This window comes from Bufo gargarizans, chromosome 2 (genome assembly GCF_014858855.1).
Source record: "Bufo gargarizans isolate SCDJY-AF-19 chromosome 2, ASM1485885v1, whole genome shotgun sequence".
Classification (NCBI taxonomy): Eukaryota; Metazoa; Chordata; class Amphibia; order Anura; family Bufonidae; genus Bufo; species Bufo gargarizans.
This window is the reverse complement of record NC_058081.1, coordinates 442,937,993-442,965,770: the sequence shown is the minus strand read 5'-3', so window position 1 is coordinate 442,965,770 and position 27,778 is coordinate 442,937,993. Positions and strand designations below refer to the sequence as shown.

The window sequence follows — 27,778 nt, the reverse complement described above, 5'->3', positions numbered from 1 at the left end:
AAGATTTTGGATACTTTCACACTAGCGGCACGGACCTCCGGCAGGCTGTTCCATCGGGTGAACAGCCTGTCGGATCTGTCCTGCTGCTAATGAACGCGTGCCCCCGGACTGCCACTTTGTCCCCATTGACTATAATGGGGGAGGGGCGGAGGCACGGCAGCACACGGAGAAAGGCTGCCGGAATAAAACTATGACATGTCCGACATTTATTCCGGCAGCATCTCGCCATGCGCTGCCATGCCTCCTCCCATTATAGTCAATGGGGAAGGAGTGGCAGTCCTAGGGTATACGTTCTCTAGCGGCAGGACCTGACGGAACAGCCTGCCGAAGGTGCATGCCGCTAATGTCAAAGTAGCCTTATTTGGCATAATTTGCCTACTAAAATAAACTGTTCGCTTATTTCAATGAACGTCCTCTATATAAAAAGCTTTTAATGCAGTGTTTTTCCTTACTTGCTAAGGCTACTTTCACACTAGTATTTTAGTTTTCCGGTATTGAGTTCCGTCAGAGGGGCTCAATACCGTAAAAAAACGCTTCGGTTTTGTCCCCATTCATTGTCAATGGGGACAAAACTGAAATGAACAGAATGCTACAAAATGCATTCCGTTCCGTTTAGTTGCCTCCCCATACCGGAGAGCAAACCACAACATGTTGTAGTTTGCTTTCCGTCCAGGGATGCGGAGCAAGACGCATTCGGCATGACCCCCAATGCAAGTCAATAAGGAAGAATCTGTTTTCTCTGCCACAAAAGAAAACGGATCCGTCCCCCATTGACTTTCAGATGAGTTCATGACGGATCCGTCTTGGCTATGTTAAAGATAATACAACCGGATCCATTCATAATGGATGCAGATGGTTGTATTAGCAGTAACGGAAGCGTTTTTGCTGAACCCTGCCGGATCCAGTAAAAACACTAGTGTGAAAGTAGCCTAATAGGGATGGGGCTTAAGCAACGAACCCCAACTGTTACCTCTAAATTCTCTGATGGAACATTGCATAAGGAGTTGTTTGAACAGGCAATACCTGTAAAAAAAACACGAGCAAACCTAAAATAATGTAACAAAATCCAATAAAAGTCTCCACTTACAGAGAATGTTGCATTGGGAGAAAGATGCAAGGATTTGTTCCAGATAAGTACTTCGAGGGCGTCTGTCTTCCCGAGAGGGACTGGTAGAGTAATGGAACGAGATCTGGCGAGCCAAGTGCAGGAAAAATACAGCTGCTGCACCCTAAATCACCAAGAAAGGATCGTGAGTCCATTACTAAGAGGTATGTGAATGAATGACAGTCATAATAATAATTCAGAATTGTATAATAAATTATATATTCTCTTGCAGTGATTTTCTGACACCTGTTATATCCTGAACCTAGTGGCGGTCCAACATACGAGATGAAGAGGAAGTAGTTTCAAGATCACTCTCTCCCCCTAAAAATGTGCCAGTAAGCAAAATCTCTGCGCACACTATAAATCATTCTATATTCAGCTGAACGGCCATGCTGTCACAGGCAGACAGTGCCAATGACAGGACAGAAGGAACGTGTGAGGCTCCGCTCTGGAAAATACTAATCTTCAGGAATACATTTATCTGCTCCTCCAGGACAGACCGTTTTATCACCCTCAAACTACCCTCTATCACACCGACTGGCACAGAGAACGAGCATACCGCAGAAACAACACCGACTAGGACCGGATTGTATCTACATCCTAAAACCGCTGAAACGTCTCTCCCAACCGCCTTGTGACATGCTCCTAAGTTAAATCAACGCAGATATTCTCTGACAAACTTTATGTTATAATTGGGCCTAAAAAGGCTCCTCCATGCAGACATTTAAAGAACTTCTCCTGCAAATCAGCAGCAATTGCCAAAGTAGCTGTGGCTTGCGAGCCATTTGTATGTCCTCCAATAAACTCAATGGTTGCTCATTTAATATATAGACTTGCTGGGGCCCCTGAATTTGCTGTTTGCTATGGCACACAGACTATGGCACTACCTCTATGCTGCGCATATACCCTACTAGAGCATATAGAAAAGGGCCATCTTGATGCAACAACCCCTTTAAATAGACTGATAAAGGGGCATGCTATGGTCAATATGGAGGGTGCCTTTGTTGTCTGGCATATGGTTGGCATAGGATAATAAACGTCACCGTTCGAGAATAAAGTTTAGAAAAGGGGTAATTTGAACGCACAAATCCAGAAGCCATGAAGTCACAATACTGCCTCCGCAGCCCATCCACCGCTGACAGACTGCCAGGAACACTAAGTAGACAGCTTATAGCTGCCTGACTGCAGACTGCTTATTTCTCTGTATCGCATTCAAAGAAGCAAGCAAACCTCAGCAATGTTCTTGCAGCCCCCACCCATCAGGACAAAGGCATTCTACTGAAGCAGGACACCGAGTGCCATCCTTAGATGGAAATTCTCTGATCACTGATCACTGACAATGACAGGGACAGCAAGGCTGGCACCGCAGAAGGGGCGCAGTGTCAGGAACGTCTCAGAAGAAAATACCGTTTATGTTTTATTGCGACTATTGGGAGTGGCGTCATCTGAAAATTTGGCCCTTGGAGAAGATTAGGTTGTGCGCTCCTGATATAGCCTGAAGAGGGTTGTTGGCAAGACATACCGTATTTTTCGCCCCATAAGAAGGACCGCAAAACATTGCGGACGTGTGAATGGACCCTAATAATGCAAATTCAGGAAATGACTTCTGTCAAACTGCTTTACCCTTCCCTAATGTCCACATGGTGTCAATCTCTAAGTTCGAAATTGGACAGACTACTTAAGAGTGGACATGTCCCTAACAACCACTGTGTTCCAGATCACTTGTGCATACAACTCAAGCATAAACCGGAAGAGATGTATTGCTAAAGACTTAAGCTGGTGAAGCTTTGATAGACCGAGCCCACAATAGTGCGGATGTACATACCCGAAAAGAACTTTACCTCCAGCTCACAGTAAATGTACAACTTACCACTCCAACAGCATCCAGCATGCAGTACCGTGGCAGCTGACCAGTGCAGAACTGAAAGTTCCCTTTTTTCTTCTGCCCCTGTCCATTCTGACCACCGTGTTCACCTGAAGACTGGGAGTTGTAACTGGAAAACAGGAATAATGACATAAATGACTTATGGTGACATAGAAGACCTAGTAGCATACATGAAGATAACACAGCAATAGTAAACACTATACTGTACAAATGCACAACGGCTCAGATTTACTATTACTGTCCAACTTTACAATGTGTAGAATACGAATCCCAGTCTTAATATCAGGCAAATTTACAATTTAGCTGACCCAAAAGTTTGGGGTATTGCAAATTCTGCGCCATGTTTAAACCTGAATTCTGTCCAAAAATATATCCGTTCACCAAAAGTTTTTCCATGTTTCAGAACTGTGGTATTTTTGCCACTAACTGAGAAGACAGCAGACACCGTCTAAAAGTAAAACTGTGCCAAATTTATCCTAGTGGCCAACTGTGGATGATAAATCAGAATGTCTTGTCTAAGTTTATACCTCATATCGTGGCTGTTTTACTCCAAAAATGTTGGCGAAGCTATTAAGCCACACACCATTATACATGAAGTAACACCCCTTTTCTGATAAGCCACACCTCTCATCAAAAAAGGCTTATAAAAAGGTTAGAAAAATGGCTAAAACACTTTCTTTTAGACATTGGGGGAGATTTATCAAACTGGTGTACAGTAGAACTGGCTTAGTTGCCCATTTATGCCCATTTTTCACAGCTCCTTTGGAAAATGAAAGCTGAAATCTGATTGGTTGCTATGGGCAACTAAGCCAACTCTACTGTACACCAGTTTGATAAGTCTCCCCCATTGTGTTTAAAGGGGTTATCCAACCCCTGAAATGCCCCCCATATGCCTGGGCCCCTCACACACACAATATACTTACATTGCTCCCTGACACCTGCATCGCTCCTGGTCCCCGCAAGACGACGAAAACATCCGGTGTCGGGTGGAAGGTTGCAGCCAATGGCAGGCGTCACCCGCGATTCTAGGCAGGCTCGTCCCCGTCTGCCATTGGCTGCCCTCCCCCGTGACGTTTTTATACACGCACGGGGAACCAGGAGCGGGTGTCGGGGAGCAAGGTAAGTATATTGTGTGTGAGGGGCCAGGCATATGGGTGGGGGCATTTCAGGGGTCGGATAACTCCATTAGAATGCAAGCAAATACATGTGATACTGTAGACGACCACTAGAGGCATTGGTAAATAAACGCAAACTGTCTCTTGGCTGAACATGAAGCGGGTTTGAATCTGTCTAGTAGTTATTACGAATATACAGATTGTTTATAAATTAATTAATGGTATATAATAGATTCATTCTACAAATGTTGTTCAATGCTAGCATAAAATAAAAACAAGTAAAATACTAGCCTATGATAAAACAGTTTGTATATTTCCCTCTAAATTTATTGAGTTATCATATGGTGACCCATGCTTCAAATATGATGGTAAAAGCAGAGATTTTGTGGGCTGAATATACATTCAGTCAATGATTCACTGGGGATTGAGGACTGCATGATCCTAGTAAAATTTATAGAAAGAAGACATCCCTTATAACTGAATATATAAATCTTCTTTATTTTAATTTTTCACATTTTGCTTACTCTGGGGCTTTACATGAGTTATTTTGAGCTAGACCCGAGAAGGGCTTTTATTCCTGGCTATGAAGCTCAGGAGCAAGGACACAATCATTAAACAGCACAAAACTATCATTTTACTGGCGAATGGCGTGATACCAATAACCATTATTGCTTTTTGATTTATTTGTTACTGCTCATTACATTCTGTGGAGTGCGTAAGAGGTGACCTTTCTATAAGAACATTGGAAAGCCATTCACCTATTGCTCTCCTGTCAGGATGATTGGTGAAATGGACTTTCCCAAAGCTCTGACAGAGTGACTGCAATTTTGCCATCTTGGTAAATAGAGCTTAAGAAAAAAACTACCGGTATATAGAAACATGACCTCTAACTGTGCATTTCTTATTTCTCTCAAATTCATACAACACAACACTCTGCTGCACATCAACCAACGTCTCCAGGCCAGGTACCCATACCTGCCAAAGAATTGTAAGTTTTTTTTCCTACAGCTCCTATGCAAACCATGTGTCGTCATAGTAACAGACAACAAGCAAACCTTATGTAGTCAGATCTTGCAGTCAGATTGCTTCCTATCTTTCCTCAGAATCTGGCTAACACACCAAATGTATGTTAGCCCAATGCAGGTAACAAAAGGAAAAATATAAAATTTAAAGGAAAAAAAAAAAAAAAAAAAAAAAAGAAGCATTACTCACCTGACAGATTCCCTGCTGCTGCCTTTCTGGCTACCGGTTCATTGCTGGCCTCCACTTCCTGGTCCCTGCTTGAAATGCAAAAAAATTTGGAGAGATGCCCGCTCAGCAAATCAATGGCCAGTGACTGGCTAAGGCTACTTTCACACTAGCGTTCGATCGGATCCGTTCTGAACGGATCCGCTCATATTAATGCAGACGGTGGCTCCGTTCAGAACGGATCCGTCTACATTAGATTGACAAAAAATGGCTAAGTGTGAAATTAGCCTGAGCGGATCCGTCCAGACTTTTACATTGAAAGTCAATGGGGGACGGATCCGTTTGAAGATTGAGCCATATTGTGGCATCGTCAAACGGATCCGTCCCCATTGACTTACATTGTAAGTCTGGACGGATCCGCACGGCCAGGCGGACACCCGAACGCTGCAAGCAACATTCAGGTGTCCGCCTGCTGAGCGGAGCGGAGGCTAAACGCCGCCAGACTGATGCAGTCTGAGCGGATCTGCATCCATTCAGACTGCATCAGGGCTGGACGGAAGCGTTCGGGTCCGCTTGTGAGCCCCTTCAAACGGAGCTCATGAGCGGACAGCCGAACGCTAGTGTGAAACTAGCCTAACCAGGCATCTCCTGCATTTTGGTCTGGGACTAGGAAGCAGAGACCAATGGGAAATGTCAGATCCATGAGGTGAGTAATGTTTTTTCATCTTTTTATTATTTTTATTTTTTTTCAACCAATTCTGTATATAGAAAATTAAACGAGCCAGACAACCCCTTTAAAACATAATGCAAAGTTGATTACATTTTCATTTTGTACGGAGAATAAAAAAATTGTTTGTGAAGATGGACATAGCCTGGGTGCAACACGGGAAGAGACTATCTGTAATATTACAAAATTTCAAGTAAAAGCCTTAGCAATTTTTTCAGGTGACACAATGCCCTCATAGCACAGGTAGACTTTGCTTCCATTACAGTTTAAGCCACTGGGCTCTCACTTAAAGAGCCCACCAGAAAATGTTTATGGAGGAGTGAGAATGAAAAAGTGCCCCCATAATAGAGAAAACTTAGAATGGTAAAAGGCCAGAATATTATATAGTCAGCTCCCCATAAGGCCTGCATTACACCTACAGATTATCTGACAGATTTTCTGTCTTACCTACGGTTGTCACGATACCCAAATTTTGATTTGATTTCGATACCATAAAAAAGTATTGCGATACTCTATACCACACGAAAAAAATAAAAAAAACACCAAAAAAGCCATTCCGCATTTTATGGAAAGTCTGGACCATATTTTTGGGGGACAAAATGACCAAAAAATTGCAAATTGAGCGTTTTTTTTTTCCTTTTAGGGCATTCACTGCATAGGAGATATTTTAAAATATTTTAATAGTTCACACTTTTCGGGCGTGGCGATATGTAATATGTTTAATTTTTTGTTTACGGTATATATTTTATATGTAATATTGGGAAAAGGGGCGATTTAAACTTTTAGTATTTTTTTTTTTCTTTTCTTTTTTACTTACTATTAGCCCTCTTAGGGTAGAACCTGGGATCTTTGAATCCCTTGTCCTATTCACCCTATTAGAGCTCTATTAGGATTAATAGGACTTCACACTCTCCCTGCTGCCCTGTGCATAGTTCACACAGCAGCAGGGAGATTACCATGGCAGCCAAGGCTTCAGTAGCGTCCTGGCTGCCATGGTAACCGATTGGAGCCCCAGGATTACACTGCTGGGGCTCCGATCAGAAGCTGCCACTGCACCACCAATGAAGAAGAGGGGAGAGGACCCTGTGCCCACTGCCACCAATGAATATAACAATGGGGGGGGGGGGGTGCCTGTGGCCACTCCATCACCAATGATTATATTAGTTACAATACTGGGGTTTGGGGGCACACTGCACCACCAATGAATATAATTAACACATTAATTTAAGTGAATATAGTTTATGCCTGAATACAAACGCAGGCTGCTGGTGCTGGCCATATCCCATTCCTGGCTTCTATGACTGCGTGCTGCGATCCGCTGCAATTAACCCCTCAGGTGCCGCACCAGAGGGGTTAATTGCAGCGGATCGCAGCGTGCAGTCATAGAGGATGGGTGCAGAGTATGGAATATGGCCGGCATAGCAGCCTGCATTTGTATTCAGGCATAAACTATACTCATTGGTGGCGCAGTGGCCACAGCTCCTCCCCTCCTCCTCCCTGCCATCAGTCCATTGGTGGCAGCAGCGGCACAGGGGGGAGGGACTGCCTCCTTCTCCCCTGTACTGCTGAGAGCAGCGCGTGTCCGCTGGATGAAAGCCCTTTCTTCTTAAAGAGGCAGAACAGTCTTGGTGCCATTTTGCAATTCTAAGTCGCATTGGCGACCATTTTGGTCGCCATCTGGAGCCCTGCAATAAGAGGTGGCCTATAATGATGACTCTAGGCGTAAGAAGTCTGTGACAAAGCAGGATCCAGGGTATCACATGAGGCTGCAATACTTATATACAATGTAGTCTTGCCACTATAAAAACAAAAAGGTAAACAGCAAAATACGTCACAAACCATGTAAAATATGTTGCAACAGACTGTGAGTCCATAGGTTAAACAGGACAGCTAGTTCAGTCCAGTGACCGGCAGCTGCCTACGGGAAGGTGTCTGTGGAATTTGCTCTCAGGTGACACACCAGCCGATTGCACAATAGCACTTTCAAATTCAAGGCCTGTTCTGCATCTTTTTTTTACATTTAAAATGCTGCGGCATTAATAACAAGATAACTTTATTCTCTGGGCTAGTATGATTACAGTCATGTCAAATGTGTATAGTTTTGCTACTTTTGTAAAACAAAAATAAAAATCAGTTCCTAAAAATGTTTTTGTATCGCCAAGACCCTTAATTTTTGTATTTTATTTCGACAGAGCTGTGTGAGGGCTTTGTCTTTGAGGGACGGCTTAGTTCTTCATAGTTCTCATTGGTACCATTTCATTGTTCTTTTTATTCCGTTTTTATTTTTTTATGGCGTATAAGCAAAGAACGGCAATTCTGAGGAAATACCAAATATGTGGAGGGGTTATTTCTTTTTACATTTTGTTCCATTTAAAAACTCTCAAGGGAAATGTGTATATATATATATATATATATATATATATATATATATATATAAAAATTATTTTATTTACAGAATGCAGACATGCAGGCATTTACAGAATGCAGACATGGAGGCCTTCATTAGACGTCCCTGTAAAGGCATCTGCACCCCAAGATGAGTGAAGCGAGCGGCGGATGTTATGTTACATGTGAAGTCGTTTGGTTCAAAAATTCGGATTAATACTGTACAGAGATCCGTCTCCATAAAGTATTAAAATGCATGGGCCCTGATAAGCCGAAGTTAGTTATTCGCCCAAGTTGCACGTGACTTCCCTGAGTAACTTCGGTAATTGATTTTTAAAGTGGAAAACCACTTTAAAACTTGAAACCAAACTTGGCTTTGGTTCCGAGGTAGCCTTTTCTTCCCGTTTTGCAATACAAGACATGGTAAATCAAATGGTGCCACTACAAAATACAACTTATCCTGCAAAAAATGAGCTCTCATATGAAATGGAAAATTTAAAAAAAGTTATGACTCTTGGAATGTGGAGAGGAAAAAATAAAATAAAAAAATGGGCCTGGTACTTAAGGGGTTAAGGAAGAGCCGTCCCAGACTGACAACATAATAATGCTACCAAACGTGTCAACCTGTCACCTGATACACTGCGAAGTAACCAGGAATTACAGGAAGCACATGAGCATACGTTTACATTGGGTGTGTATACGTACATGCCGCTGCACCTACTAGGCCAGATTGTAAAGTATAGGCTTTTATACACATTAAAATAGGTTTGTCCGACTTCCTAAAAGGTCTAAAAATAACACCCAGCTCAATAGCACATACTCACTATTCCTTCCCCTGTTTACTTGCACAGATATTTCAGACAGGGTGGACCCCATACATTTCTCTGGTTCAAGGGAAAAATAAGGACAAAACACTTACGTGGCGCCCTCCTTTTCATCTGCAGATCCATCGATTTCCAGGCTCCTCTTCTGTCATCCAAGATGGCTGCACTGCTTCTCAGACTGACTACGTGGTGCACACTATGCATCAAGCTACGTCCTGCTTGTCCAGCCGAACTTGAGCAATGCTGGCCAGTCCAAGGGCAAATGCACGATATGCATCGGGCAGTCTGAGAAGCGGTGCGGCCATCTTGGATGGCAGAAGAGGAGCCAGGGAACTGGCGGATCTGCAGCTGAAAAGATGTAAAAAAAGGGCACCATGTAAGTGTTCTGTTCGATCTCCAGTTAATGTTTTTTTTTCTCTTGGACTAAAGGTTCACTTTAAAGCAGTTATCCCGTGATTATTGTAAAATAATTAAAATCAGACACCATATAGTACATGACAATCTCTTCCTAACAAAGCTAGAACCAGCCCTGTACCTGACATGGATCCGGAGTTCTCCGCATTCATTGCTCTGCTAGGTTTATATCAAGCTGACAGATCAAGGGGAGTGTCTATTCTGCTGCAGCTCAGGGGGCGTGTCCATGCTCTCCCTATCACAGATCAGGAGGCAGGTTGAAGGATGAAACTGAGCATGTGCGGCCTTCTCAATGAGCAGGACAAAGAAATAAGAAAACAGGTGGCGCGACACAAATACATTTTATTGAATAACTCAGTGGCTATGCTAAATTTTTAATTACATGCAATTACAAATCAATTCAGATCAAGGTGCTGGTTTGAAAACTGTAGAATATTTTTTTTTTTGTGGGACAAACCCTTTAAGATGTTGGAGGGCCAAGGAGTCCTTTTATGAACTATGACTGATTTATGAAATGATGGTAGGGGGTATCATAATGTAACACTGGAAAATGATTTTATTAATGGGGGATTTATTTATTTATTCTACTAGGGGGGTATTACGGATATATATGTGGGGTATTTTGATAATTCACATGACCTAGGACTTATTGTTTATGGGGTACATACATTATATTATGCATGCACAAGTATACAGTATGAAGAATAAATACAGATGAGGGTGACTGATCAGGAGTGTGAGTTCCGTTACACAGTGTGGCACTAAACACCCATCACAATATACACGGTTTATTAGTAGATATAATGTGGCTTAACGTGTAGAAATCTGTCATAGATGTAGGCTAGCCATCATCTTTACAGATACAAGTAGGAATACAGGGTCTCCTCCGGGTAAGAATGTGGCTGCAGTGGCACCATAATATTTCTGCAGTGCGGGATGCTGACTTACATGACTGTGGGCACAACTTCCAATTAGATGATGGCGTGCGTCACAGCCCTACGGTTTACCTGATCATGAACACTTACTCTTCATGAGAATGGGGCATTGCGACTAGCAGCAGGGAGGAAGCAGTTACATGTTACGCATCATCATGTGTTCCTGGGCCCGGCATGGATCTACTTACATCCTATAGGGCAGTGATGGCTAACCTTGGCACTCCAGCTGTGGTGAAACTACGACTCCCAGCATGCTCCATTTATTTCTACAGAGTTCTCAGAGCAGCCAAGCAAGGGGGGCATCTTGGGAGTTGTAGTTTTACCACAGCTGGAAGCCAAGGTTAGCCACCACTGCTATAGGGTAAGCTAGGATATTCAATTTATTGGTGTGGACTTACATACATCTTTAGACCCCCCCGAAGATGCACCAGTGAAATACGTGTTATGGTACAGAGCTACATTTTAGTCTGTATGGAGACGTTATCTACTGAGTGGGGTCTCTGTAGGGTTTTTATACACGTGCACAATTGAGGTTCAACTAGGAGGTCCCACTTAGATACTAGATGGAGTATCTTGAAGACAAGAAATATAGTAGTAAGGCTAATAATTTCGAGTAATTGATTTAAGTATACTTTTTTAGAAACCAGATAATCCCTTTAATATATTAGGGTAGATGTCAAACCATGATGAAACAGCGGTATGGCATGGGCATCACAGAAGACATTCAAATCCCATGTGAAGACAGTAGCTGGGGTGATACAGTGCATTGAAAGAGTATGCATACCCTATGAACATTTCCACATTTTTTCACGTTACACCCAAAAACGTAATGTATTTTATGTGATAGACCAGCAAAAAGTAGCAAGTATGTGTGACGAGAAAAGAAAATGATACATGGTTTTCAACATTTTTTATAAATAAAAATCTGGTAGGTGTGGAGGGCATTTGTATTCTGCTTCCCTGAGTTAACACTTTGTAGGGCCAGGTTTTGCTGCAATTACAGCTACAAGTCTTTTGGGGTATGTCTCCACCAGCTTGCCACATCTAGAGGCTGAAATATTTGCCCATTCTTCTTTGTAAAATAGCTCAGTCAGATTGGATGGAGAGCATCTGTTAGCAGCAATTCTAAGGTCTTGCCACAGATTCTCAATGGTATTTAGGTCTAGGTCATTCAAACACATGGATCTGCTTTGATCTAAACCATTCCATTGTAGCTCTGGCTGTAGGTGTAGGGTTCATTGTCTTGATGGAAAGTAAATGTCTGCCCCAGTCTCAAGTCTTTTGCAGCCTCTAACAGGTTTCCCTCCAGTATTTAGCTCCATCCATCTTCCCATTAACGCTGACTAGCTACCCTGTCCGTGGTAAAGAATAGCATCCCCACAGCATGATGCTGCCACCACCATATTTCATGGTGGAGATGATGTGTTCAGGGTGGTGTGCAGTGTTAGTTTTCGACCACACATAGCGTTTTCACATTAAGGCCAAAAAGTTAAACTTTGGTCTCGTCTGACCAGAGCACCTTTTCCCACACATTTGCTGTGTCTCCTACATGGGTTGTAGCAAACAGGAATTCTTATGCCTTGCTTTCAAAAATTACTTTCTTCTTGTCAATCTTCCATAAAGGCCAGATCTGTGGAGTACAGACTAATACTTGTCCTGTGGACAGATTCTTCCACCTGAGTCGTGGATCTCTGCAGCTCTTCATCAGCGGCCTCTTGGCTGCTTCTTTAGTTAGTGCTCTGCTTGCTTGGGCTATATTTAGGTGGACAGCCATGTGTTGGTAAGTTTGCAGTTGTGCCATACTCTTTCCTGTTTCGGATGATGGATTAAACAGTGCTCCGTGAGATGTTCAGAGCTTGGGATATTTGTTTTAGCTTTACCCCGCTTTACCATTCTCCACAACTTTATCCCTGACCTGTCTGGTCTGTTCCTTGGTTTTCATGATGCTGTTTGATTACTAATGTTCTCTAACAAACCTCTGAAGACTTCAGAGACCATCTGTAGTTATACTGAGAATTTATAAACACACAGGTGGACTCTAACTACTAGTTAGGTGACTTCTGAAGGCAATTGGTCACACTGGATTTTATTTAGGGGTATCAGATAACAGGGGGGCTGAGTACAAACACACACACACCACACTTTTCAGGTTTTTATTTTTTATAAACCATGTATTATTTTCTTTTCACTTCACACACTCTTTGTGCTGGTCTATCACATAAAATCCCATTAAAATACATTTAAGTTTTTGGGTGTAACGTGAAAAAAAGTGGAAATGTTCAAGGGGTATGAATACTTTTTCAAGGCACTGTACCCCCCACAGTTATTTGTCAAATTTACCATTTAGGCATTTTCCACGTACCTTCTGCTACCTGCATTCTGTCCCAAGGGAATCAAGGAGGAAGGGTTCAGTGTTTCAGCTTCCCCATGTACACAGCCCTGGATGTTGGCTGCATGGAAGCGGTTCAGGGCTGAAAAAAAATAATAATAAGGACCATGTTACTACAACATAATCTCTATGTCCAATTTACATACATTTATGCAGAGGAGGAATTGTAGGAAACGTTCTCCTCTATATATAGGGGGAAGAGTTATTTTGTAGGTTAATACTAAAGGTGTATTTTTTTTTATGTTTAACAAAACTGTGCCACTTTACCAATTTCAACATTTCTGCTTACCGACACGCTAAAAAAACATGCTCTTTTCATGTTGAACGCACAATGGTAAGGACTCAATAGAAGAGAGCTCTAATACAGAGTTCTGAAACCTTGATACTATCAGGAAAATCTGTAGGTGCCCACAATGATGTCCTTATACTGCAATGCTGGGGTCACACTTGGTTCAGAAGTTCAGGTTCACAATGGTGTCAAATAATGAATTAAAGAGCAACTGACAGCAGGTTCAACCCTATTAGACCAGGCATACTTCCTGGTAGAGTTGATTCTGTTGATTAAAATGATAGTTTTTTTGTGAAAATTGACTGTGGCATTCCCGAGAAAATAAGATTTCTATTCCTTATGCCAGTGAGGGCTTCAGTGCACTGAGGGGTATAGCTAGCACTGGAAAGCTGAGGAGCTCAGAGAGGCTAGCCCCACCCCCAGTGCACTGAAGCCCGCACTTACATAAAGAATAAGGCCTCATGCACACGACTACGACTGTATATATAGCTGCGGACCCGCAAAATACAGATACCTGTCGTGATCCCGCACTTTCCTCAGTCCCCAATAGGTCCCTTTCACACGAGCGAGTATTCCGCGCAGGTGCAATGCGAACGCAATCTAGACCCATTCACTTCAATGGGGCTGTGTACATGAGCGTTGGTTTTCACGCATCACTTGTGCGTTGCGTGAAAATCGCAGCATGTTCTATATTCTGTGTTTTTCATGCGACGCTGGCCCCATAGAAGTGAATGGGGCTGCGTGAAAATCACATATCATCCGCAAGCAAGTGCGGATGTGATGCGCTTTTCACGGATGGTTGCCAAGAGATGTTGTTACGATACCTTCAGTTTTGTATCACGAACGTGCAAACCATATTAAATCGCATTGCACCAGAGCAATAAAAACTGAGCAACTGAACTGAATGACCTTGCTTGCGAAATCGCCCATTTTTCACTGAACGCATCTGCAACGCATCCGGACCTAATCCGAACACGCTCGCCTGCAAGTGGCCTTATAGAAATGCATATTATTTTCCGCAAAATGCACAAGAATAGGACATGTTCTATCATTTGCGGAATGGTCACACAGATGCGGCCCCGCAGTAATGAGTAGGTCTGCGTCCGAACTGTATAAAAAAAAATGGTGAATGTTTGATGGCCCTCGTTCCTGGCCATCTGCCGGCATCTGGTGACTTCATATCTCGATTCTATTTATCCTGATGCCCGACCTCCTTCAGAGCGTAAAAGTGTGTAAACTATTTGTTTCTTTTATGTAGTGCTCATAACACTTTTATACTCTGATGATAGATGATACAGTTGTGATATGAATATTTAATGGCCGCCCTGTGTGAGAATAAACTATTAATGGACTGAGCCATTTAGAAGACTGCTCTGCTAGTTTAATCATACAGTAAGGAAATCGCCCTGGCACAGGCCGTATATCGCGCTATAATTACAAACTCTATACAGATGGTGGTCCATCCAGAGATTAGCAGACGGGATGTGGGAGCCGACGCAGCCATAAAATACGTGCCAAGTGCTTTTTATCATTCATTACTGAAACAGGCAAAGTAATTAATCCCCAATCTGCAAAGATAGACCCTTACAGTTGTGATCACTAGACATTTAGGCCTCATGCACATGATCGTATGTATTTTGCGCAAAATACAGATGATGTCCGTGTTGCATTAAAAAATAATAATTTGCGGACCCATTGACTTCAATGGGTCCGAGGTCTGCATTTTGCATATGGAACATGATCTATGCATACATCGTTTAGCAGAATGGACATACGGATGCAAAAAGCACGCGGATCATTTTGGCCGCAAAATGCGGTTCATGGGCCGATGAAGTCAACAGGTCTGCAAAAAAAAAAAAAAACGATGCAACACAGATGTCTTCCGTATTTTGGTGATTTGCAGACTGCAAAATACACACGGTTGTGTGAATGGTGAATGCACCCTTAGGCTGTCGGTATATGACAACCTTGTTGCGCAGCAGTGTCAAAGCCTAATGGAAGTGAACGGGGTTGCTGCTGCAATCGCACAGCGGTGTTTTTTTTTTTTTTGCAATTTTGGGTTCACGGCGACTTGCAGATTTTGCAGAGGATTCAATGCGGAGTTAGCTGCAGAAGATCAATGGAAATCACAGCAGCTCTGCCTACATTTATGTAATGCAGCCTGACATTAAAGGTGTTATCCAATTTCTCAAACCCCCTCACATGTGCCGGGCCCCTCACTGGTAGTATACTTACCCCGCTCCTGGCTCCTGCACCGCCGCTGCTACTTCTCCCTGCACACGGATTAAAACATCCAGTTTCGAGGGGGGGGGGGAGCATCTAATGGCAGGTGCTAGGGAGGCTCGCCCCCGTCCCTGCTTGCCATTGGCTGCTACCCCACCGACACCGGATATTTTCATCCCTGTGCAGGGAGAAGCAGCAGCGGTGGGGACCAGGGGAGGCAGCGGGAGCGGGGTAAGTATATTACCGGTGAGGGGCCCGGCACATGTGTATGTGTGATGCAGAATCAGCTCCAGGATTCCTTGTGGTTTTTTAGGGCTTATGCAAATCATGGATCCACAAAACACAGATTCCTGCCGAGTCCATGCCGCCATTTTTTTTATTCCTGCAGAAATGTCCTGTCATTGTCTGCAAAACAAACAGATATAGGACATGTTCTATCTTTTTTGCGGGGCTGCAGAACGGACTTATGGATGCAGACAGCACATGGATCAGATGCAAACCAAAACTACAGCCGTGTACATCAGCCCTTAGGATGCGGTTTTTATTCAGACGCAGTTTTCCCCAAATTTTTAGGGCTGTTTCATACGAGCGCATGCCGTGCGTGACATCCGCTCCGTGAATGACAGCCAAGACCCGATGCGAACTGCAGAGGCACGGAGCAATAACATGATTGATAATGCTCCGTGCCTCTCTGTGATCTCTTTACTACGAAATCACAGTGACAACTTTATCTCACTGTGATTTCGTAGTAAAGAGGTCACAGAGAGGCACGGAGCATTATCAGTCATGTTAATTCTCCGTGCATCTGCTGTCCGCATCGGGTCTTGGCTGTCATTCACGCTGCGGATGTCACGCACGGCATCCACTTGTGTGAAACAGCCCTTAATGTGGTTTTCATCCTGCCTATTTCAAAAGCCTCTGGATGAGGATTCTGCGTCAATAACGGACATAATCTCTTTTTTCTGCACAGCGGTTTTTAAAACCAGGAATGGAAAAAAGCACAATATAAATGAATGCGGTTTTCCCATTGAATTTAATGGAAATGTATTGCAAGCATTTTTGGTGTGTTTTGGGTGTGGAATCTGCGACAAAATCCAGAGAAAAACTCTGTGAACATACCCTTAGCGGGATTTCTGCATGGAAACTGCTTTTAAAGGGGTTGTCCGTGACACAACCTGATCTGCACTCATTTACTATGAATGAGTGGAGCATTGAAGATTTTCACACTCCTCCTTGCCCTGCGCTGTATCGTGCAGGGCAAGGGCTGTTTGTGTACATTTGGACACTGCTAGGTGGAGGCTTCAACCTAGCAGTGAGCCCGGGAACGTCACTGGCTCTAATGGGTGGTCTTTAGCGCTGCCCTAGACTGTAAAAACAGCCTAGGGAAGTGCTAAAGACCGCTCATTAGCGCCAGTGACATCACCAGACTCACTGCTAGGAGGAAGCCTCCGCCAACTTACCCATGGAGAGCCTGGTACGTTACCGGATCTAATAAAAATTCCCTTACCCTGCACGATGCAGGGCAAGGGAGAGCATGGTAGCGTGAAAAGCTTCGATGCTCCACTCATTCAACGAGTACAGATCGGCTTGTATCCGGGTTCAGCTCTGAAACTGGACAACCCCTTTAACCGAGGCAGGTGTCCAGATGAACGGGGGGGGGCCAAAGCTATGTTTGCACCACTAGAACAGAAGTGGCTCGGTTCCATGACAGCCATGGCCCAGCAATGGCCACGTGCGCTAGAACGGCACATGGCAATACATGTTATGCCTAACGGGGCACAAAGAATCCAGCTCCACAGGCAGGTGCAGATCAAAGGCAAGCCCAGCCTGCGGAGCTCGGACACTTATAGCCCCAAACCTCCCACCACCACCAATCAATTACTGTCTCCAGGGCTCCGCTAACCTTCCCCGAGATCCTGGGACATCATGGGCTAGTTGCCCAGCCAATTGAGGGAAAAATCACCGGGCAGAATTAAACTTCTGCCCAGTGATCCCACAAGAGTGGGAAACCTTTTCCCTCCAAAACTGGGCTCCTAAAAATAAACTCCTTGTCACCGGGCAAAACACCTCAGCCCCAGAGACAATACAGCCATCAGGCAATGCCAGTATGGCCATGCGTCCCCCTCCATAATGTACGGGGTCCTTCTATTCCGGCCCACAGCAACCAATCAGATGCAGCCTTTTATTTTTCAGAGCTCCTTTCCAAATAGAATAGAATCTGATTGGTTTCTAGGGGCAACTAAGCCAGTTCTACTTCACACCAGTTTGATAAATCAACCTCTGAGTGAATTGGGGGGGGGGGGGATTTACGCCACACCACCAGTAAGTGCTGTCACTAGTGGTAGATAATAATGCTACTAATCTGCATTATCCGGATTTACTACACTGCTGCACACTGACAGGTTTACTGCAGGGTCAAAGAGGCACATTTATTGAGTCGGCAGTGGCGTCAGCCTCTACATAAGGCTACATTCACACTAGCGTTGGTATTAAGATCCGTCAAAGGGTCTCAATACCCGAAAAAAATGCTTCCGTTTTGTCCCCATTCATTCTCAATGGGGACGAAACGTAACTGAACAGAACAAAATGCTCTAAAATGCATTCCGTTCTGTTCTCATACCGGAGAGCATGCTGCGGTTTGCTTTCTGTCCTGAGATGCGGAGCAAAACCGTCATAACCCACAATGCAAGTCAATGGGGACAGATCTGTTTTCTCTGACACAATAGAAAACGGATCCGTCCCCCATTGACTTTCAATGGAGTTCATGACGGATCCGTCTTGGCTATGTAAAGAGAATAGAACCTGATCCGTTCATAACGGATGCAGGCTGTTGGATTATCAGTAACGGAAGCGTTTTTGCTGAACCATGCTGGATCCAGTAAAAACGCTAGTGTGAAGGCAGCCTAAATTTGGCGCATCCAGCTCCAATCTACATGTAAGACAGCTTTCTTGCGGTCTTAGGCCCCTTTCACACGAGGGAGTATTCTGCGCGGGTGCAATGCGTGATGCGTACAAATATCCTTGGAATCTAGGAGCCAGCTAAAAAAAGTTAGGAGCTGTTTTTTTTTTTTTACCTTATAAAGCCTTATTTTCAGCGACAAAAATAACACCTCTTGTGTATACACCTGTGTGTATAATCTCTGCACTGGGACGTCACTGTGTGTATAATCCCTGCACTGGGACGTCACTGTGTGTATAATCCCTGCACTGGGACGTCACTGTGTGTATAATCCCTGCACTGGGACGTCACTGTGTGTATAATCCCTGCACTGGGACGTCACTGTGTGTATAATCCCTGCACTGGGACGTCACTGTGTGTATAATCCCTGCACTGGGACGTCACTGTGTGTATAATCCCTGCACTGGGACGTCACTGTGTGTATAATCCCTGCACTGGGACGTCACTGTGTGTATAATCCCTGTGCTGCAGCTGACAGAACTGAGATCCCTTCCCCAGGATGTTTGGTCCGGGCTCATTCATCTCATAGAACTGCAGCTATGAAATCCACAGCGTATTGCAGCAAATACCAGCAAAATGGATAAGATTTTGCCAAAAATCCTCACACGTCATAAAATCTACACGGAAATGTACCTACTGTGCACAATTCAAATCATGGTAATATATGATTTCACCATGTGTAACTGAATTCCACAGAAAATCCACACGCTACATGTAGAGTTTGATATAAATCCACAACAGGTAATCCTCTGTGGAAAATATTTCCATTGGAATTACCCTAGGAATACTGAGGGGCCTTCTAGCTCTCTCATGGATTGTCACCAAGCTTTCCTGGTCTTCTAGTCCTGAGGAGAACATATCTCACTACGGGAACATATAGAGAAGTTATCAGATGATTTAGCCATTCAGGAGTCTTATGGCAGCTCCTAGGAGACCTGTGTGGTATACAGCCTGTCACCCAGCTTTCCTGAGGGGAATATATCTCAGTATGGGAACATATAGAGAAGTAATCAGATGATTTGGCCATTCAGTAGTCTTAGTTCTCATAGGAGCTGCAACCCGGCTTTCCAAGACTCCTGAATGGGTAAATTATATGATAACGTATCTAAATGTTCCTATACTGAGATATATTCTCCTCAGGAGACCAGGAAAGCTGGGTGACAGACAGCCTGTATACCACACAGCTCTCCTAGAAGCTGCCACCCGGCTTTCTGTGTGATATACAGACAGGGATGAAGCATGCTGCAGGAATGGCCACCAGTTGTGGCTAGCAGGAGCTCCGGCCTAATGACGGCAGCAGGTATGCAGCTCCCCCCCGGGTTCATGGCCGTGCTTGAGGCCAACATGGCTGCAGCAGGCAGACATTATAAACTTTGCAGAGCGCATCATTTACCGCCACAGAGCCGGCAGTGCAGGGACCTGGCAGCACTTGGTGCCCTGGGATGTTGCGCTGCCCGATCATGTCCGCTGCTGTATACAGCAGGAGGAATGATGATAGGCTGATTGTCTTCCCTCCACTTGTCAGCGAGTGCAGCGCCGCTACCTGTGCTCCCGCTCTGCCTCCCCTGCACTAACTCCTCTCCCCCCGACGAGGCTCTCACCGGGACACGGGCTCTGATGTCTGCCAGACAGTTATCACATAAGTACCGGCCGGGCTTCGGTAAAGGCTTTGCCATTTTCAACTGCCCTGGAGATGACGCACGGTGACATCAGCACGCTGCGACCGATAGACGGCGAGAGAGAGTGGCCAAACCACGATGGAGCCGAAGCTGAGGGGTCCGGGCAGGGTGGCAGTCCAAACTTAGGTGCAAGTGATAAAAAAAAAAAAAAAGTTACATTTTGCTTGCAGTCTTAACCCTCCAGTGGCTGCGTCCAGCTGCTGGTGTGCTGGGCCTGTTTTTAAGCAGGGGCAAATACCCAGGCGCCAGGACAAAATTCCTGGTCGTACGCATTGCGCCCGCACGGAATCCGGACCCATTAATTTCAATGGGGCTATGTACATGAGCGTTGGTTTTCACACATTACTTGTGCGTTGCGTTAAAATCGCAGCGTGTTCTATATTCGGCGACTTTCACGCAAAAACGCATAGGAGTGAATGGGGCTGCGTGAAAATGCGTTTTTCACGGATGTTTGCTAGGAGATGTTGTTTGTATACCTTCAGTTTTTTATCACGTGCGTGCAAAACGCATTAAATCACATTGCACTGAACGCGATCACAGACAAAACTGAATGACTTTGCTAAATCGTGCATTTTTCACTGAACGCATACGCACCTAACCCGCACACGCTTGTCGGCAACGGGCATTACATTTAGTCTGTTTTCTATGCCTAAAACAGGCATAGAAAATGGTCTAAATTTTGCGCCGCAATCTGCGCCTGAAATACGCCTAATTTCGGCGTATTTCATATTGATAAATTACCCCAAAATGTTTGCTGGCAGATGAATTAGCTTCTGTCTGATTATGACACAAGCACGCTCTGAAACTACAACTCCCAGCATGCACACATAGCTGCTCTTATAACTCCCATAGAAGTGAATGGAGCATGTAGTTTCAGAACAGCTGGCGTGCCGGAGGGTGCTGACCCCCGACCTATATTATAGGTGGGTATTAACCCATAATGCTATATTTGGTGTTTGGGAGTGACAGACTTGCTTTTCTCCCAAGCTATGGTGTATAAGCTGCCAGCTGAGTGTTACCAGTTGGGGGTGTGTCCACGCCTGCTAACACTATCCAATCAGTGTGGACTGTGCCAAAGTGACGGGACACACCCCCTCAAGGTCTGTGCTTTGTACTGCAGCTCCATCCCATTACTGCTGGGGGCTTGTGGGTCCAACTACAACCGATCCTGCATTGAAGGAATCTTCTAGGTCAGGGATCAGCAACCTCCTTCACTCCAGCTGAAACTACAACTCCCAGAATCCTCCTTTCACTTCTATTGGGGTTACAAGAACAGCGGAGTAAGTATGCATGCTGGGAGTTGTAGTTTTACAGCAGCTGGAGTGCCGAAGGTTGCCGATTCCTGTTCTAGGTGCATGCTATAAAATGGCTGTCCAATGTTAAAAAACAGTGAAAAACAGCGCCATGTTCTATCCTTCCTTCTACTGCAGCAGGACGTCCTGTATACTGCACATCACCCATGGAGTTAACCACTGGCCTCAAAAGGTATACGCGTAAGACCACTGACACCAGCAGTTGGTTGCAGCAGTCACATCACCGCTGCGAGGATGGGAGTGGTTGAGCTGGAGCGGAGGAGGGTCAATCAAATGTGACATATGTGGTAGAAAACAATGGTCCGTCTATTAGGTGACAATGCGCACACGTGCTCAGAGGCGCTCCCATCTATATTACCGCCTGTTGGTACCAGAACAACCGCACCATGTACAGCCAACAGTGGTGCTCCATGTCACTCTGCCTGTCAATATCCCTGCCATAGGCCCAGTCAGTGGTGGTCCTGAAGAAAGGGCAGGGGTGACAGCCAGACACCTCATCATATAGCTCTAGCCTCCAGTACAGTGTAAAGCCACCGATATCGAAAAGATCAGATCGGAGATCGATCTGTCAACATGAAGCTGTATACATTCCGGAAGCTGAAATAACAAACACCACTGCCACAATACAATCCAACAGTGCAAGACTGCCGGGAGCCCGGGCCACCTACCACACACGCCTCAGCTGTCACACTCACCTCTAGACAGGAGCCCCGAAATCCGCCACATGGCTACCCCGGTTCCAGATCACAGGACTTCAGCCGCCAGTGCGCATGCGCAGCCGAGCAGCCTGCTGACCATCTTAGAGTGCGGAAAGGAGGGGCGGAGTTTCTGCGATGACGCTGAAGAGAGGCGGGAGCGGACGAATGGTGTGACAGGTACGCGATGCATCGGAGGCCATATTTGTGTCTGGCAGTGGACGACTGGAGAAGTCGGAATTTCTGAGGACACAAGCAATAGTGTAGCATCACGTTGTTGTTTGTGAAGTATAAAATCGCATTTTGAGTAGATTTTGATAGTGCCAGCAAAAAGTGTTAACCCCTTAATAAGCCATCCCTGAAAAGACCCTAATGACCAGCAAAATTTATTTAGTTTTTTTGTCTCCCTGAATTTCACCCGCCGTAACGTGTAAGTTTATTATTTTATAATTTTTATTGATGTGGCAGTCTGAGGCTTTGTTTTAGGCAGGAGAAATGTGGTTATTTTTTGCTGTTGGGGCATACCTATAAATTACGATGACATTTAAATATTTTTGAGTGTGGAAATATACAGAGCAAAAAAGCACTTTTTTTAAAAGAAATGTCACGCCATTCATGTTTCATATGAAATAGCCTGATAAATAAATCCTTCAGGTTATTATGGTCATGTGAATTCCTAATATATATATATATTTTTTTTATTTATTTAATTTTTTTATTTAATGTGTGCAGAAAAAATGTATTTTATACCAAATAAGGGCATTTGTTTGTTTTTTGCAGTTTTTTTTACTACATTGTTTATAACATTTTTTTAAAACCCATTTAAGGGGTTGTCTGGATTCAGAGCTGAACCCGGACATACCTCCATTTTCACCCCTGACTTGAGCATCGGAGCAGTTCGTTAAATCGCGCAGGGCAAAGGCATTTTTTTTTAGGAGTTTCGGTGACGTACCGGGCCCTCCATGGGGCTGCCAAGAAGACCGGTGATGTAACCGGCACTGATGGGCAGGCTTTAGCGCTGCCCTAGCCAGTAAAACAGCTAGGGCAGTGCTAATGCACACCCATCAGAGCCGGTGACGTCACCGAACACACTGCCTTCCGGGCAGAAGCCTCCGCCCGGCAGTGTGTTATTGTAAACAAAAGAGCCTGTGCCAGGGCAAAGGAGAGCATCGGGGCATGAGATGCTCTGATGCTAACAACCAAGGGGCTGCCTGGGTGAAAATATGGGTATGTCCGGGTTCAGCTCTGAACCCCGACAACCCCTTTACCACATTAACATACCTCCCAACTTTTGAAAATCACAAAGAGGGACAGTATGTACGGTGCGCATGACGGCAGTTTTTTTCATACTAGGCCACGCCTCTAACTCCACCCAAAGCAGAAATACTGTCACAACTGCAGCAGCTGGGGACTGGTTAGGTGAGTATAAGTTCCTGGATTTTTTACAGCATGTGGAGCCCCTGGGACTAATTTTTTCTTGCACTTCAATACTTCAAATATTAGTATAAATCATCCGATTATAGATATTTTAAGGTCCAAATTGTACCAAATAATGAAGTTCTGGTCTAATATAAACGTAGAAACCATACAGACACTTTAGTAAGGAGCAATTTAATAAATTTATTAATGCGCATTTATGCATTAATTTCCCAGGTCAAAAAGAGGGACATTTAAGGATCAAAGAGGGACTTGGGTCAAAAAGAGGGACACTTGGGAGGCATGCATTACTATTACGGCATACCTGGACAGGCAGCCCTGGGGTCCTTTGTAGACCCTCAGGGCTGACTGCAGATGGCATCTCCCATTCCAGATCAGGTCACTAGGAAATCCAATGACCCGATTGTAAGAGGGATTCCCCTTTAATCGTGTCATGATCCCTGGCAGTCAAAGGACTCATGCACACAAATGTATTTTTTTTACCATGTCCATTCCATTCTTTTTACGGAATGTATGCGGAACCATTCACTTCAATGGGGCCACAAAAAATAATGACTCTGTGTGCATTCCATTTCCGTATTTCTGTTCCACAAAAAAATAGAACATGTCCTAATATTGTCCACATTACAGACAAGGATAGGACTATTCTATTAGGGGCCAGCTGTTCTGTTCCGCAAAATACGGAATGCACACGGCCAGTATCTGTGTATTGTGGATCCGCAATTTATGGGCCGCAAAACATCCAACATTTATGTGAATGAGCAAAAAGGGTTTACAGTCGGGATCAGAGCTGTGGATCAGGAGGCCGTGCTTAGGACCTGAGTTGTTAGTAAGAACTGATTCTTAGGTCAGTGGGGCTTCTGCAAAACTGCAGGCAGGTTAAAAGACATTGCTACAGACTGAGGCCCTGCACTACCCGCTATCAAAAGGCAGTTTGAAACATGCCCCCCAATGCACAGGCCCCTCATATAGATCATAGTTACTCCGCTCCCCGGCACCCGGTTCGCTCCTGGTACCCGCACGGCCGCCGAAGCAATCTGATTAGTTGTTATGGGTGACACCACATGTTTGCTGTTACATAGTGTAAGACTCTGTTCATACTATTACAATGTGCATGCCAACTCTACTGACTTCTCAGAGACTCCTGGAAAAAAGGAAGACCTCCTAAACTCCTGGAAGAATTAGCAGATCTCCTAAGTTTTACATAGAGGGCTGCTTTCTCATTAGACACAGCCCTTCCGCCAGGGCCATATTTAGAGTCCATCCTGCTTTAGGCACATTTAATGCTGGCGCTCGGTTGTACAGTAACTCTGACATGACATTGTGGTGAGTCGAAATCCATGGCCAAATAACACGTTAAAGGGGTATTTCAACCACAAAAAAATGTACTGTGGTCTTGGAAACAGAAATATGATATAAAATCTCTCACTCACTTACTGAATTCCACTCCATTCCAGCTCTGAGGTTCCCATTCCCGTCCCATCTCATCCCCGGCAAATGTGAAGTGATGACGTCTCTTCCTCTCAGGGACATGTCACCACTGAGGCCAGTGAATGGTTGCCGTGGTCCACAGACAGGATGTCATCACATGGTTTTATCACATGGCGTTTTTACATCTCTTCTACATGTCATGATTGCATTCTAGTAAACAAGACCCGTCAGAGGGCCATAGGACTATTGGCATGGGAAAGGAGAGGGTTATTAAAGAGCCTCTGTCAGCATGGTCAACCCTATTAAACCAGCTATTATGCCTTGTAGGGTCGAGATTAAAATGATACCTTTTTCTTTTTAGCTTGTACTATGCAATCAATGTCAGATGGGTGCTGGTTCCACCTATGCACCTATGGGACCTGCTCCTATCTCCAGAACGGGGCGACTGAAGTAAAGGACCACTCATGACTGGTGACTATTCACTGCTCTGGGACCTCTTAAAATATCTGAGCAAGCACGCTCGGCTATTTTCGGAAGTCCTATAGCAGTAAGTGGAGATCAAGCCTTTGTAAAATCTTTTGAGATTTGCGAAAATAGTTTGTATGGAAATACAACTTAAGCTTATATTACACTGGCAGATCACACAGGCAATTGCCGGGAGGGGAACGTTCCTTCCTTTCCTCCTCAGTATGGGGGCGAACGATCGCCTATGCCATCGTTCATCCCCATACTGAATCACTATTTGCTGGCAGCAGATCATGACTAGACACCACAATCTGCTGCCAGCAAACTATGATTTTTAAACCTGTTTAAAGATTTGCATTGCCCCATGAACAAGCATTTGCTCGTTCTTCAGGTAATTGGCGGCAGTATTACACTGCCAGATCATCACTAACAAGCGTTCCTATGAACGATTGCTAGCGATGATCTGCAAGATTATCTGCCAGTGTAATATAAGTTTTAGAAAATTTTCCATGGATGCCATGGTTCTCTGCCAGATCCTTTATCTGATGGGTCCCAAGGATGCCCAGCAAACCTCAGTGTGGTGTTTTGGCTTTTCATGGCCAGAATAGTGCCTCTTTCTACCCTATTCTTGCTGTCAAATCTGAAAAACGGAGCAAAACCTCCAGTGGCAGAGCCTGAGGTAAGTAAATCCGGAGATTATGTTTTTTTATTCAGATATATTTTGTAACATGGAGAATGGGGTTCAGGTACAATGGTCTAATGATATCTCCGTAGAAAAACAAATCCTGCACCAGAAACAGTCCAATACAATCCACGGCTTATTTCTTGAGATTTATAGATGATTTACATTTTTATTTTTTTTTGAAAACAGGAAAAGAGGATTTTGACCAGCTTGTGGAATACATTAATAATAACTCTACAAATTTAAGATTCAGAAACGAGAAACCTCTATCTTGGACCTGAGGCTATGAAGTATGGATGAGAGAGTGGAAACTGCATCCCATAGAAAAAAACAGCCAGCAATGCAATCCTCTAATTCGTGTCATCGAAGACATATATATATATCACATATGAGGAATGGCTGAGACTGAGGAGAAATTGCTCTAATGATCTTACGTTTTCCCAAGAGTCACAGGTATTATACAAAAGACGGTTCTGGTGGTCTCCTCCTAGATGCATGGAAAAAAGTAATTAAAAGATCTGACGTAATTGCAAATATGGCGAAAAGGGATAAAAATAAAGAAAAATCTGATGCAAACGTCACATTTGTCACAAGCAATAGTTGCCGATTTGCAAAAATAAAAAGCATCATTTTGAAATATGTTCCTATACTGTTCCAAGGTGAACAATTGAGAAATATACTGCAGCCAGGGGTTAAAGTGGTAGCAAGGAGCAGGGCAGGGACAAGGTATTTCGGCGCCCTAGACCGAGCAGGCAAATTGCACCCTCCCCCCGAAACAACTAAAAGCGATCTAGTGACTTAAAGGTGAAGTCTCCACTGATTTCAGTTGTTCAATTTCCCTTTCTTCTCCATTTGGTCCAGACACATTTGGTCAGGGGTGTGCAGCCCCCTCTGCCACATAAGACACCAGTATTACTATGTGACACATGGTGTTACAGATTTTGCAAGTGACAGTTTAAAATACCCTCCCCCCACCCTAGTGCCAGTATATAATGCTCCCCCCACCCTAGTTCCACTATATAAAGCTCACCCTAGCGCCAGTATATAATGCACCCCCTCCCTCCTATAGTGGCAGTTATACATGATGCTCCTCCGCACCCTTCCTTATTGCCCCCAGTAAGTCTTGCCTAGGCAAAAAAAAAACAAAAAAACCCCACCTCACTCCCATTCCTATGCCGTTGTCTGCGATGGATGCAGGCCACAGCCTGAGCTGTGACCTGTGTTGCCGAGTCCTGGCACAGATGGTCCACATGACATCACCGCTCCTGTGCCGGGTCTCGCACAATAACATGATCACAGGAGACCAGCGCAGGAGGGTGCGGTGACATAATTGGGACCTCTTGCACCACTCTACTGCCTCATAGGCTTCAGGCCCAGCAGCCTAGGAGACTAAACATCTGCATATATGGGTAGCGAGGTGGCACCCTAGGTGAGCGCCTACTCCTCGTTTCGGTCCTGGCTAGTAGGGCTCAGACGTTAGGGTCCCTCTTTTCCCCAAGTGTCTTTTTAGACCATGAAGGAATGAGAGGAAGAGCTGCATGGCTGGCAGCATGGGGTTCACATGTATGCAGTATATCTAGCCCCTTGTGTCACTTGTAATAAGCAATATGTGGGATGTACCACCAACCAACTGAAAAT

General features: G+C 44.5%; 1 protein-coding gene across 1 annotated transcript in view; it reads right to left on the bottom strand.

Moving 5' to 3' along the window:
- The window catches only part of DELE1 (DAP3 binding cell death enhancer 1), a 38,415-nt gene extending 16,155 nt beyond the window's left edge, over nt 1–22,260 (bottom strand). The window contains exons 1-4 of the mRNA XM_044280957.1: nt 22,126–22,260; nt 12,941–13,049; nt 2,976–3,099; nt 1,088–1,229 (exon numbers count right to left, since the gene is read on the bottom strand). Of these exons, the coding sequence (XP_044136892.1) occupies nt 1,088–1,229; nt 2,976–3,099; nt 12,941–13,049; nt 22,126–22,156 (406 nt within the window). The 5' untranslated portion in view covers nt 22,157–22,260. The remainder of the gene's footprint in view (nt 1–1,087; nt 1,230–2,975; nt 3,100–12,940; nt 13,050–22,125) is intronic.
- Nucleotides 22,261–27,778: the final 5,518 nt, after the last annotated feature.